Source organism: Brachyistius frenatus, unplaced genomic scaffold, assembly GCF_029030835.1.
Source record: "Brachyistius frenatus isolate BFR_SWC_R1_liver_20210118 unplaced genomic scaffold, ASM2903083v1 Contig_3, whole genome shotgun sequence".
In the NCBI taxonomy this organism is placed as follows: Eukaryota; Metazoa; Chordata; class Actinopteri; family Embiotocidae; genus Brachyistius; species Brachyistius frenatus.
Window position 1 is genome coordinate 3911421 of NW_027210602.1, and position 13703 is coordinate 3925123.

The 13703-nt window shown below is 39.9% G+C and overlaps 1 protein-coding gene across 1 annotated transcript in view; it reads right to left on the reverse strand.

Annotated features, from left to right (window-relative positions):
• Positions 1 to 3785: 3785 nt before the first annotated feature.
• The window catches only part of LOC138624012 (transmembrane protein 132C-like), a 143120-nt gene continuing 133202 nt past the window's right edge, over positions 3786 to 13703 (reverse strand). Inside the window, exons 8-10 of the mRNA XM_069703874.1 lie at positions 12051 to 12360; positions 6683 to 6874; positions 3786 to 6084 (exon numbers count right to left, since the gene is read on the reverse strand). Coding sequence (XP_069559975.1) covers positions 5002 to 6084; positions 6683 to 6874; positions 12051 to 12360 — 1585 coding nt within the window. The 3' untranslated portion in view covers positions 3786 to 5001. The remainder of the gene's footprint in view (positions 6085 to 6682; positions 6875 to 12050; positions 12361 to 13703) is intronic.

Here is a 13703-nt window from a genome sequence, read left to right on the forward strand (position 1 = left end):
CAGGAGGAATTTTGGTCCACTCCTCTTTGCAGATCCTCCAAATCCTTAAGGTTTCGAGGCTGTCGCTTGGCAACTCGAAGCTTCAGCTCCCTCCGCAGATTTTCTATGGGATTAAGGTCCGGAGACTGGCTACAACACTCCATACCCTTAATGTGCTTCTTTTTGAGCCACTCCTTTGTTGCTTTGGCTGCATGTTTTGGGTCATTGTTGTGCTGGAAGACCCATCCATGACCCGTTTTCAGTGTCCTGGCTGAGAGAAGGAGGTTGTCACCCAAGATTTCACGGTACATGGCCCCGTCCATCCTCCCCTCGATGCGGTGAAGTCGTTCTGTCCCCTTAGCAGAGAAACACCCCCAAAGCATAATGTTTCCACGTCCATCCTTGATGGTGGGGACGGTGTTCTTGGGGTGATAGTCAGCATTTCTCTTCCTCCAAACACGGCGAGTCGAGTTGATGCCAAAGAGCTCGATTCTGGTCTCATCTGACCACCTCACCTTCTCCCAAGCCTTCTCTGAATCATTCAGGTGTTCATTGGCAGGTCTACAATATTATCCCTGACGTCCTTACAAGGCTCTTTGGTCTTGCCCATGGTAGAAAGGTTAGAATCTGATTGATTGATTCTGTGGACAGGTGTTTTTTTATACAGGTAACACGTTGAGATTCGGAGTACTTTCTTAAAGCGAGAGGACTAATCTAACCGGTCTGTGGGAGCCAGAGTGCTGGTTGGTAGGGGGTCAAATACTTATTTCACACAATGAAATGCAAATCAATTTCAGTCTCTCACTGTTAAAATAAACCTACCATTACAATTATAGACCATTCATTTCTTTGTCAGTGGGCAAACTTACAAAATTGGCAAGGAATCAAAAAATTATTTCTTTCACTGTAAGTGTGCAAACATACCTAAGTACAGATATTTAAAGAAACATTTTGTGGAATTAAAGTTAAAGGGGGGCATATTTGAATGGTTTGTTTTTTATTCCACAATCGGCTGTGACGTAAAAAAGAAAAGCTAAGATGAAAACTTTGACCACTAGCTTTTACCTTTTGCATATTGCATATTTTTGTGTTGCGAGACTGTTGGTTAGACCAAATAAGCTCCTGAGGTTTTGGTTAAATAAATATGTTAGTTAATTTTAATGTGGTCTGTCAGTCATTTGACCACCATTTTTGTCCAGAATGCAAAACCTCAATAAATATTCGATGAATTGCAATGATATGTTGTACAGACATTCATGACCCCCAGAAGATGAAGCCGACAGACTTTGATTATCTCCTGTCTTTTTCTGTATTGTCACCAGCAGGTTTACTTTTTTTTTTTTCTTCCAAATATCTTAATCACTTTTTGATAGCTTTCCTTGAAATTTGGTACAGACATCCATGCTCCCACAGTATAAATCTCTCTTCATCTCCTTGCACCACCAACAGGTCAGAGTTTTCACATCACATCTTCTGGCTGAATTAAAACTATTCATGGGACAGACATTCACACATGATGGATCCAAATAACTGGTGATCCCCTAACTTTTCCTCTTGTGCCACCATGAGGTTGATATCATGAGTTTTGGTTTACCATTAAATTTGCTCCACACATTCAGGCCTGCCTTGGTAAGTTGTAATGTCTTAGGTGACTCCCTGACTTTTCAAGGGGAAGCCTCAGTTAAAAATGACAAGTCCTCAAATACTTAATGTAAATAACTGCAAACTTAGTGATACTTCCATCTGCATCAGTTGTAATTTGTGTGTATATATAATGCGAACATGTTCACATGCTGACATGCTAAGCTAAGAAAACGAACATTGTACGAACCTGATGTTAATTTTTTATTGTGATCCTTTTAGCATGTTGACAGAACTTAGTTAAAAGCACAGCTTCATAGTGCTGTAGACTCTTAGTCTTGTTAGTCTAATCTAAACAATTAATTAATTGGACACATTTGATCAATTTCTCAGAATGGGAAATGAAGCAGTGGACCAGCAGAAGCACGAGACCACAGACCTTGAACTGGGTACAAAGACTTTGGACTGAAAAAAAAATCAACTGTGCTGCTGCTTATAATGTAATTGGTGATGTTCACCATCCTGCATGTGAAAAGAACAAAATGGTAAGGAGAGGGAAAAGAGAGAGAGTCATGTTAAGGATTGTTGGCATAGCAACGGTGGGGACATTTGTGAAATGGAATAACTAGTGATGTATCGGCATAGTGGATGTCAGTGGAGATGGTTCGTAATGGTGAAAGTGTGCTTTTCCATTATACCTGACAGGAGCTGTCAGTTATTTAGTGAGTTAGAGCTCATACCCAGAGATTCCTTTGTCAGCAAGAAGAGCAGCTGGCACTTTAGCATAGAGGACACAGGCACAAGTCGAAGATGACTTGGACTGAGTGAAAGGCAGCAGTAGCAGCTTCACTGGCAGGGGGAAAGAAAGTGGAGCAGAGTTGGTTGTTTGTGGTCCAGTGTGATAAGAACGTCCACTGATGTATTAGCAAGGGGTTAAGATTTTTGGAAAAGTATGAAAGACGCAATAGAGGACTGTAGTTTTAAGTATGAAAGCTTGATTTCTTGAAAAGATGAGCAAATGGCTACAGATAAATCGGATTCAGCCATTCAGAGATGTGGGGAAAAAAAGTTTGCAGAAATTGTAATAGAAAGTAGGCGATGCCCTGGAGGAGTAAATAAAGGGTGAGGAAAGGTCATAAGGGCTTTTATTTTGTACACCTGCTGTGATTTATTGGCTTTTTCCAAAGATAAAACACATTACTGAGGCACCTCTATCACGTTGCTCCTAAAATTAAATAAAATGTTTAAATCCTTTACATTTCCCTGGTAACCTGGAGACAACTACAAAGCGCATCTTTGGATTTGCTTTAATTAGGGTGCAAATGATATCTGAGAAGGTACAGTAAGTGGGCAAGACAAATTGCATAGGAAATGCCACATTAACATGTAATAAGACTAAGCTAAGTAATCTTTAATTAGGTTGCCCTTTCATAAAGAGGAGCATGTCTGTGATCCTGTGGATAAAGACTAATTGTCTGAGTGGGTTATGAGCAAATTATGATGCACACATGATACTCACAAGTATTATTACATGGTAAAAGTGATTAATATACTCAACTTTCTTCCTGCCTTTATTTATTCCCTATTGGATACAGCCTTACTTTGGAATAGTTATCCATTTGACTTCTAAAACTCCACTAGTTGTATTTCGCCAATCTGAATATCTGGTATTTCACTTTAAATTTTATTTATAGCTATAGTGATATCACAAACATAGGTCACCCCATGGCACGTAAAGTTGAGACCTTACAATATTATGAAGAGAAACTCAACAATTCACAACTCCAACATGAGCTACAGTGGAAAGTAAAACCTCCCTTGAAATCTTGAAAGTGCTTTTAATGGCACCTGTTTTGACACAGGTAACATCTGTCCCTTTTCTTAAGTATATCCCTAAGGTGAGCTATTACTTCTGTGTCAAATATGCACTATATGATGCTGTCTTGTTTTTGTTTTTTTGCTTTGTGTTGAGTACAACAACTCAGTACATTGACATAGTAGCCATAGTTATTTTTAACAGTATTTGGTTAAAATGGAAAAAAACAAAACTAATCTTATATTACAGTAGAAAAAAAACAATTTTGTCAATAACAAAAGACACTTCCATTTGATATTTTGATGAAACCACTGTCTGTGTACTCACACAAACCAGATGAGCAAAACTAGACGGACTGAGGATACAATACAACAGCCAGACCAATGAATCACACAGCCGCAAGACGAAGAAGAGTCACCTTCAGTTTTAATTAGTCCAGCAGCCAATTTTTAAACAGAGATACAGTAGAAAAGGATGGACTTGACTAATACAGCCATATGACAAAAGGATTGAATGGGTCAGATTTGGACTTTCATTTCGCAGTTTTATTTAACTTGACTTCTTTTCTGGGATCCTAAATGTCATATTTGAGAAACTCATTGTTTTCTTATCTCCACCAGGCATACAACCTGTAAACAGATTTCTATGGAACATTTATAAATGAAGACACTGGGTCATACATTATTTATGTGATTGTCTATTGATACTCTTGGTAGTGATCAGTATTTTCTGTTGAGTGGAACTTGTTCTGATTTAATGGTAATACAAGGCTGTTTCAGTTAGTAGTATAAAAAGTCACATTTGTGTGAAGTATTGAACTAAATCAGAGGGGATCACATAAATGATATAACATAAGGTAAATGTAAGGGCTAACAAAACTCTTTAAACCAATATCAACATACTGAATCCAACCCCAAACTCATTCAAGATGAGTGAATGTAGTAATACCTAACTGACATGTCTCCAGGGCTACTGGTATTAGTTATCTACACATTTTTCGTACCAGATCAGACACACATGCCTCCTCTTAAATAACATCATGCATGGTTCTGGTCTCTGGAGACAAAACTAAAACGAAACAGAACCAAAATAAAACCAAACAGCACTTTACAAAATTTTACTATACATATAGTACCTCCAAATCAAACTCTTCATTTATATACAATACAAAATGTATTTTCACTCTTCTCCTAGAATCTATAATTGCTGACAGAGACAGCAACTCTAAAAACAAAACAAAAAAACAACAACATTGAAAGGTGATTAAAAAACAAAATGAAACATAAAACAATTTAGATGATGCATAGAAAAAGAAACTGGAAACTGAGCCTCAATTGAAGACAAAGAACATACATTTAAGTTAAGTAACAACATCAAATTCACATTTCCCCCTTAATACCTATGCTGTGGTGTCGTGGCAAATGTCTTGTAGTCCGTTGCTTGACCCTTTCTCAGCACTGTCATGGAAACGATAGTGGCTGAATGCACTATTCTGTTGTTATGGTGAGGTGTACAGTTTGACAAAACCTCGTTCTGTTTCTCACCCCTCATTCTTTTCTTCCCTCCTCATTCTGAAGGCATTCAGGTGAGTTTCTCTTTAGTTCATTGAAAACACCCAGTACCTCCTATGCAATGTTCTTAATTGCATTCTCGTTAAGCTTTTCCATGTAGTTCCTAAGATCCTTTGAGTCCCCAAGCTCGATGTCTGGACATACCCATTTTATCTCACTGGTCTGCACCAGTGCTAATGGGCTGAGCACAGGACAGCCATTACTAGACTTGACATTGGAAAAAGTGGTGAACTTCACCCTCTTTCTCTTAGTGGTGGGTGAGTTTAGTGACTCATTCCTGTGATCCCTCCCACTCGAGCTACATCCTCCTCCACCAGCATTACCACGCTGGACGCCTCCATTTAGTAGTTGACTACCTTCCTCGAGGGTACCGCCCAGCTCATCCTGCTGCTGTTGCTGCAGACACATCCCCTCCTCTTGGCCAAGCCAAACCCAGTCGTGGGCGTGGGGCATCGCCTCTGGAGCCTCCAGTGACAGCTGCTTGCTACGGTACTTGTATGCGTAAGAGATGCAGTTAATAAGAAAAACGAGGATGGCCAGGCAGAATACACCCAGCAGGGCATACATACCAATCTCCAGGTCTGTCAGGCCTCGTCGAGATGGCAACAAGTCCTCATCGGTGCTGCGGCTCCGAGGCAGCTCAGCCTGGTTTGGATATTCAGAGAATTCGTTTGTGACCCTTGCCCCACTGTCCGCTGATAAAGGGCCCCCATTAGGCCTCACTGGAACATGGCCTCTGATGGTTGTGGCTCCACGGTTAATTAAACCAGTGTCCAAGTCAGAGATAGATCCGCCATAATATGGAGGATCAGGACGTGTTCGCCGGTCTCCTGGTTGCCTGTATTGTTCCTCTGGCTGACCAAACCTTACCTGTATGTTCACCATTCCAGTCGCTAAAATAGTACGTCGTTTGCCCTTCTGGCACACTTCTGATGGGGTCATTTCGACACGCACAAGCAAACCTTGACCTTCGCCTTTGGCTGCAATGATGGGCCACTTCCATGCTGCACTGCGCTGCACCGCCACCACCTTTTCATCCAAAGAGGTAGCTGCCAGGACAAAATGGGCAGGGTTGTAGTTGTCTAGAGGCGTCATGGATCCATCACTGAATTGGAGCCAAGCACTGATAAGGGACTCCTAAGAAAACAAACACACAGACAAACAGAAATTGGTCCAACAGCAACCCAGTGTGAAAATAACCCTGAAAATAACTCCAAAAACAGTAATCTGCACGTTCCCTATGAATGCATAAGGACCGGAAAATATAAACAGAAAATGGAAAATGAAATGGAGGAACATAGGGGAAGCAAAAGTCAGTCTTAATTACAGTAGAAAGGTTCATTTGAAACAATTGGATAGAATGGGTATGAAACTATTCTCCAGAAAGGCAATTATTCTCTCCAGGGGAAGAGACTGTAGCCTTCCTTCATTTGAAATTATAATTATAGGAATAACAGAGCTGTTCAGTGGTTGAAGATGCAAATCAAGGGAAAGCTTCACTATAACAAGAGTGAATTCATTTAAAAAGAGAAATTACAATGAATATCACAGACTCTGTAACAACCCTGATCCAACTCTGAACTTGCAAGCCAAATACAATTCATACTACAGTGCTAATACAGTGACAATTAAACTTTCTATCCTCCCATGCTGGCTTAAGGAATTCTTAACAATATAAAATGCGTAAATATTTGGATGGGTCCATGATAAACACAGTATTTGGATAACATCATACCTGTTTCAGCGATTCAATGACTTCCTGTGTTGTTGCAGTGGCGACGATGGCTCTGTTGCTCCCAGGGCTGAGCTGCAGTGACAAAGAGAGTCCAGATACCAACTGCACCCCCAGCTCTGTCACACTCACTTTATCATCCACCACTCTGATGCTCCTCTCAGCCAGGACTGATGATGTCAGAGGGGACAGCACCTGCAACACACAACAACGAAACATTGTTGCTCACTACTCATGGTAGTCCATTAAGATCTTTGATGACGTCATTACTGGGAATGAAGAGGAAGCGGCTGGTGTTATTGACAATGTCAATGTAGATGATTAAATATCCAATCCCAGGCCTCTGCAAGCCACATCCTGCAGTCTAAATGGAGTTTTGTCTAGAGATACAAATAGTTCTTTCTTTGAATTAAGGCACATTCACTAAATTTCAGGTGTACTTTTTTTTTAAATTAAATTGGCCTCAAAACACATAGACATATTTGTTTACAGCTTTAATGTGTCTCCCTACAGTGCAGTACTTTAAAAGACATGACAAAACTTCCTATTCTCTGATATTTTTGAACGTCAAATACTAATTTATATGCATGATCAACACACTCTCTGAAGTGAACCACAAAATACAGCGTTTGGAGCTGGACACATACAGAATAAGTGTTTTCTGACTTGATGCCCCCATCAACAGGATATTATTTGTCTATGCCTTCCAAAATGTTACAAATTACAGATGTAAAAATAATAAATTGGTTTTATGACCTGTCAATGCTATCGTTGAGGTATGGTTAGGTTTAGGTTAAAATAAATACTTTACAAAAGAACCATCCTGGTTTGGGCTAAAATCAATACTTTAAGTTTAGTTACCTTTGTTGTCATGGTGAAAATGATAACCATTTGTTTAAGATTAGATTGTTACTTGAACATATGTTGTTTTCAGGCATGCTGGAACATCACATGCAGTTATTTAATACTTCAATGGCACAAATAATTGAACTTTCCCTGTGTTCTAAACTGTTGTATTTAATAATCGACACATGTGGAAACATGTAAAAAAAAAAAAAAACATCATGATTCTGAAAACAAGCACACACTAAGATGTAAAAACACCCCTAAATTTGAATCAAATCCATATTATCAGCATCCGAGTAACACATTTTCCAACCCTTTGATTTGCCAGAGGTGGAAGCATGTAAATAGTTGTGATATTGTTATGAGATGAGAATCTCTGCCAGCCACTCCAATTAGGGCTGCAGTCTCTCCTCCGACCGCCCCCACATGGCCGCATTTACCAGCCATAATGAACTGTCAGCACCGATCACTGCCTCATTTGTATAGACCCATTTCCCTGTTTTCTTCCCTGTGGTTTACCTCTTTGCATTTTCCCATTTCCTCTCCCACACAGGGAAGCCGATATCTTTGAATGTTTAAACACCTAAAATTAATGTAGTCTTAAAACAGGATTCATGTTTTAACCTCATCTCCGAGGTGAGGGCTAAGGTTCAAACAGTAGATTGGTGGTGATTGCAAAGCTTTGTGAAGAGTTTTACACTATAATTGCACACTGGTTTTCTTTAAATCTGAAGGGTTTTTTTTGTACACAGAAGAAAAGGAAATCAAAATGAGCAATGACACAGGATGATAGCTGCTGGCTTGTTATACTATGTACGAGTCTGCAAGGACACACTTCTGGTTCTGAAAAGGCATTATAAACACAGCATCACCATACTTTCATTGCCTTCACTTTTGGATGTTTAGATCCAATTCTTTAAAAGTGAGTCACTGCTGTCAGCATCATATTAAAATCAAATCAAGGTGAATTCAAAAGCATTGTAAGAAGTTTAGCTACTGAAATATAAGCAAGTAAATGGATACATGACAAAGTTTAAGAAGTCATGCCTCACCGTATCTTAGTAGAAGAAGCTTTTCTTCCAACCAGGAAAGGAGTGACCCATATGTTTCTCCTCTAAAGGTGCAATCTATAAACCTGCTATGGAGTTCTCCACAAGATGTCAGAAGTGTTTTTTTTGCCTTCCTCAAATAGATCAATGCTCATACTAACAAATGTCGAGACTTTCTACTGTTCATCTCCAGATGTCAAGGCTCCTTTCCTTTCTTCTGTGGTAGTAGTAGTAGTAGTAGTATAAGTCAGATGCCTTCTCCTCCCCATTATCAAAATCTTTTGTCCAATTTTCTGAAATGTTGTGTTTCTCTTCCGCCCCATTAGAGTGGCTGCAGATCCTGCCTTTGGCCTATATCCATGATCACGAGACTCTCCCATCAGACTTCCAGTCATGTCAAGTCCCTTCCTCACACCAGTTTCGGGGTTTACAGATTTCCTCATTCCAACCCCAGAGAGCAATTAAAGACCCCTTCCAGGCTTACCTCTTTCTATCCAAAGCTGTCAGAGGCTTGTCTTGTATGATTTCTGTCCAGATCTCTGAGGGCTCTCGCTACCGGAAACCCACAAAATCCCATTTGCACCTGCATCTCGTCTGGTGCAACCACCGATCTTGCATGAAATCCATTGTTGCCCAGACCACGTGTCTCTGACTCACAAACTGCCACTCTCTAAAGGTTACCAGCAAAATGTGTTTCGCATACAAATAGTCTATCCATAACATGTCAGAAAGACGGTACTTAAAGGGATTTATTCCTTTCTATTCCTACACCACCAAACCTGCCGCATAGTGTATTAATGATAAGACTACCAATTATATGGCCACAATAGCATCTTCTAATACATCAGTGGCATTTTGAAATCCATGACTTCAGTTTAAATGTCAAATCCACGTCTTCAATTGTAATAAAAGCGGAATCGAAGGGAAACTCCTAATGTGTTCTATTTTAAAAATTGTAAACTTTTAAATTGTTTTCCACTCAACAATAAGGTAACAACAAAAAAGATAAAGAGGTACACTCAGAGTATTTGACTCTAGAACAGACCTACAGGAATTTTTGCTGCAGGGAGCTGGAAAGAAAGAAAAGACACTGTACATTCAACAATCTGCTCAATTCTAAATGTATTTAAAATGACAAGTTATGCTTTCTCGGTGTAATTAGACCATTTTTTTTTTTTTTTTTTTTAACGGCTTCACTACATAATGCTGAGTACATTTTGGAAGACCAAAACACTACAAAAACTTTGAACACAAAATACTGTAGATGAACAAATACTGTAAAATTATTTGTGCTTTGCTGATTATTTTTGTCACTGTGAGACATATGTGCTGCCATGAATATTGCTATATTTCTAATATTGTACTTGAGATGCTTTGAAGGAATGAAATGCTTGAGTAATAAATGGAAAATATTGAAATGGGTTGTGATGTTTTTAGGAAAATTGGGAAAGCCACTCGAATACTAACCCCTGTACTTCATGGAGCTGATTTCATGCTTTGCTTTGTATGCCTATTTCACTAAGTGTTTACATGATTTCTCTGGATTAAGCCCACAAGCTCTGTCCTGAATCAGGAGCATGTTTTCATTCACAATGATTTAACCTTTCCACAAACCACCTGAGCGGCATACTAAAGACTTGACTGAAAACATAACTCTCGCTTTGAGTACAAGTTGTTGATTAAACACCAGAAACATGAACTAATCATGTCTGCACTCAGTGGTACAGTTAACCTTTATGTTCAGACATACAATTTGCATTTCAAGGGAGCAATTCTTATTATAGGTAACAGCAGTTATAATTCAACATGTGAGATCAAGCTCAGAGGCATCTCTAATTATATCATTGCCATATAGACCTACAATAGCATGTCGCTATAATGAAATCCCATGTATTATTACACGTCAGCCTTTGTTACTGAAATGATAATATTTTTCAGTGGAAGTTGGATCTAAAATTCACCTACCAAAATGAAGGCCTAGCGCTTGTACTTTGAAAATTGTATGCTGTCAAATTACAGTTTTAATATACAGTGAAAAATGATTTGGCCAACCCTATAATGGTACATACTGTTTACATTTATTCTGTGACATCAAGGGGAAATATCTTCCAATGGTCTGTTATCAGGCAAACCTTAGATGCGTGTGTGTGTGTGTGTGTCTCTCTCTCTCTCTGTGTGTGTCTCTCTCTGTGTCTCGGTCCGGTAGAGACGTAGTGAAAGGGTGAGAGAATGAGGGACCTTATTAGGGCTCTTACTAGACATGCCATGAAGGCATGTTCCTCTGTCAGCTCATGATGGGCTTAAGTGTTTGTGCCATGCTGCGATCAATTTAATTGTTTTTGTAACTCCCTCCCTCTCCACTGCCAAACCTGTTCTACCTTCTCCATTGCCTCTGACCTGTTTGTATTTATCTGTAGTTATACTTTTCAAACATTAAAATGACTTGTCTAAAGCTACATTTATTTATTTTTCTGGTCACTTGGGGGTGGAAGACTTCAATGACTTGAAAAACACACTATGACATATTTTTATAAAGTTAGAATTGCTCATACATTCATAAACAGTTTGCCAAGTTTATGCAGAGGCAGAGCAACATTAGCATTAATTTACAGTCATGTTTCTGGCTACAAGATTAATTTAAGTCCTATATTCGCTCCTTTCAGCTGTCTTTGGTCTCCACCAACCCCTGAAAAAAAAAATCTCTTTCCAGCCACTTAATCCTCCACAATTTTTACCGGCCATTTGTTAACTTTGTCGGTCTGTAACAGTTGTTGTATAGGTGTTGTGCATGTGGATTTATAATAGGCAAAAACATATACCTGTGATGCAGAAAAGCAGGTTTGTTAAAAGCCCAAAAGATGAGTTAAAAATCTTGGTAACTTGATTTCTTGGAGTAATTTCCCAGTAGCTTAAGTTTTCAGAATTCTAATTCACTGCTCTTCAGAGATACATTTTTCAAGTCGTTGCATGATAATGGATGGCTATTGAACCTCCCCAATGAAACAAATGTTGGTTGCATCAAAAGTGCATTAATTCAGTGACATTTTTCAATCTGACTTTTCTAAAACAGTAGCTGGTTTCTAGATCTCTACATCGCCAATTCAGTGTCAGATCTTTTTAGCAGTTCAAATAGGTCCAGTCTTGTGTTCACTGATGGCCTTTTCTTTGGTTTGAAAATGACCAAACCTGACCAAGTTGTGTAGCCAGGATTAAGGATGGGCACGTCATCATCCTGTGTCACCATCTTGAGATTAGTTATGACAGCTGATGCTGCATTTTGGGTCCTTCTAAATTGTCTTACAGAAGTAACACATTTTTTATCAGGATTACGTTGATTGACATGACAAACATTTAGTCAGTTGATAACTACTGGAGCGTCTGTGTCATCTGCAAATTAGGTCCATGAGACGAATGTGTAGTGATTGGTTGGGGCAAAAAACATGACTTAATTCTAGTAAATTACACACACATACAACCTGTAGTTTGGTGGTTCCAGCGCTCAGTCCAATTACGACTTGACCCTCCAGCAGTTGTGCGACCCTCGGGTCTTGCACCCTCAAAGATTCCTTGACCAGCTGCGTCACATCCACCTGCCAGTCACTCCCCAGCAGGAAGTTCTGCTGGCCCAGCCCGTCCTCCTCCATGGCTCCTCTAATTTCTCCGGTATCTGCCACAAAGTGTGTGAGGACACGCAGAGTGGTGCTCTGGTACTGGGCCACACAAGCATTATCTGTCCTCTCCTCTGCTGCATCGGCACGATCCTTGTCATCAGTGACTCTCTCGTACCTAACGGAGTAGGAAAGGAGGTGCAGTTGAGCAATGGAAATAGCATAGATGTACTTCAGGTTGTTACTCCAGATAAAAGCACTGATAGTTCTTTGTACCCTTTGTGTCACCACTAATGCCCATGAAGTCTAAACATTGATGTATATTCTGCAGTCAAATCCTCTACTGTCTGTGTTGCAGATTTGCCTGACTTTCCAAAAGTCACAGCCTCCCAGTGTTTTCAAAAATCCATTAAAAACCGCTTGCAGAGACAAACGGCAGCCTGGCTTGTTTTCTCATTTTCTTTAAAAGGGCAACTGATATTTTGCTGTATGTCTGCCATTTATTTGGCCCACGGCAAACACTTTGCAGATATAGCCATACCCGAAGATAGGGTTTGTAACAAATGTGTGTTTGCAAACCCAGCAGTGGATTGTTATGAACATTTAATCCATTCTTTTGCTCCTATTTAAGTAAAGTTTATAGAGCCCTTTATCACATTAGCGGAACCACATTAGACTGAATAGGTTGGGGAAGAAATGAAAACAAAAACAACTCTGTAATGTGAAATACTGCAAAAGATTTGCAACGAGAAAAACAAACACTGGCACAAGAGGACAGTAAAATGTAAAAACAATTATCCAATTACAGGTCAAATGAATGACACCTGGATGTTTTGCTGTCCTTTATAACACTGAAAACGTATTACAATTGAGCAACTCAAAGTTGGAACATTTGATATCCCGCTTGCTGTGTGTTGCATTGTATTTTTTGAGCAGGATATCTCACAATGGCTTTTAGAGTATAAGAAATGCACATCACTCGTATCCGTCTGCTCTTCCCCTTCTATCACTCTCTGTCTCTAGATATAGGTCTGTTTTGTTGTCCTTTGCTTTGCCATTATCATCTCTCCCACACTGTATGCCCTGGCTCTCACTATATATCCAACATCATCTTCTCACTGGACTTTGCTATTATCTATTTTTCAACTTTCTCCCTCCCCCTCTTTTCTTCTCACCTTCTCTTACTCTTTCAAGCTCTGTCTGCCTCTCTCCACCGGTCAGGTGGCCGGGGGGATTGACAGTGACAGTTTCCATTAGGTTTAATGAGGCATGGCCGGTCAGGCAGAAAAACGGGCTGACAGGTTAACACGATGTGGCCCAATGGCTTGGCTTAGTTCCTAACCTGCCTTCACCATCCCCTCCCCTTCTCTTACTCCACGTCAGTGAAGGGACGGCAATCTAAACCAAGGTGACATTTGTGGCTGGCAACAGGAACATGAGGTCAGGCCATGTTTGTAGCAGTGAGTGACAGGTCAGCCGTGGTGGGCTTTTAATGAGGTGGCTCGCAGCGCTTACGTGAAA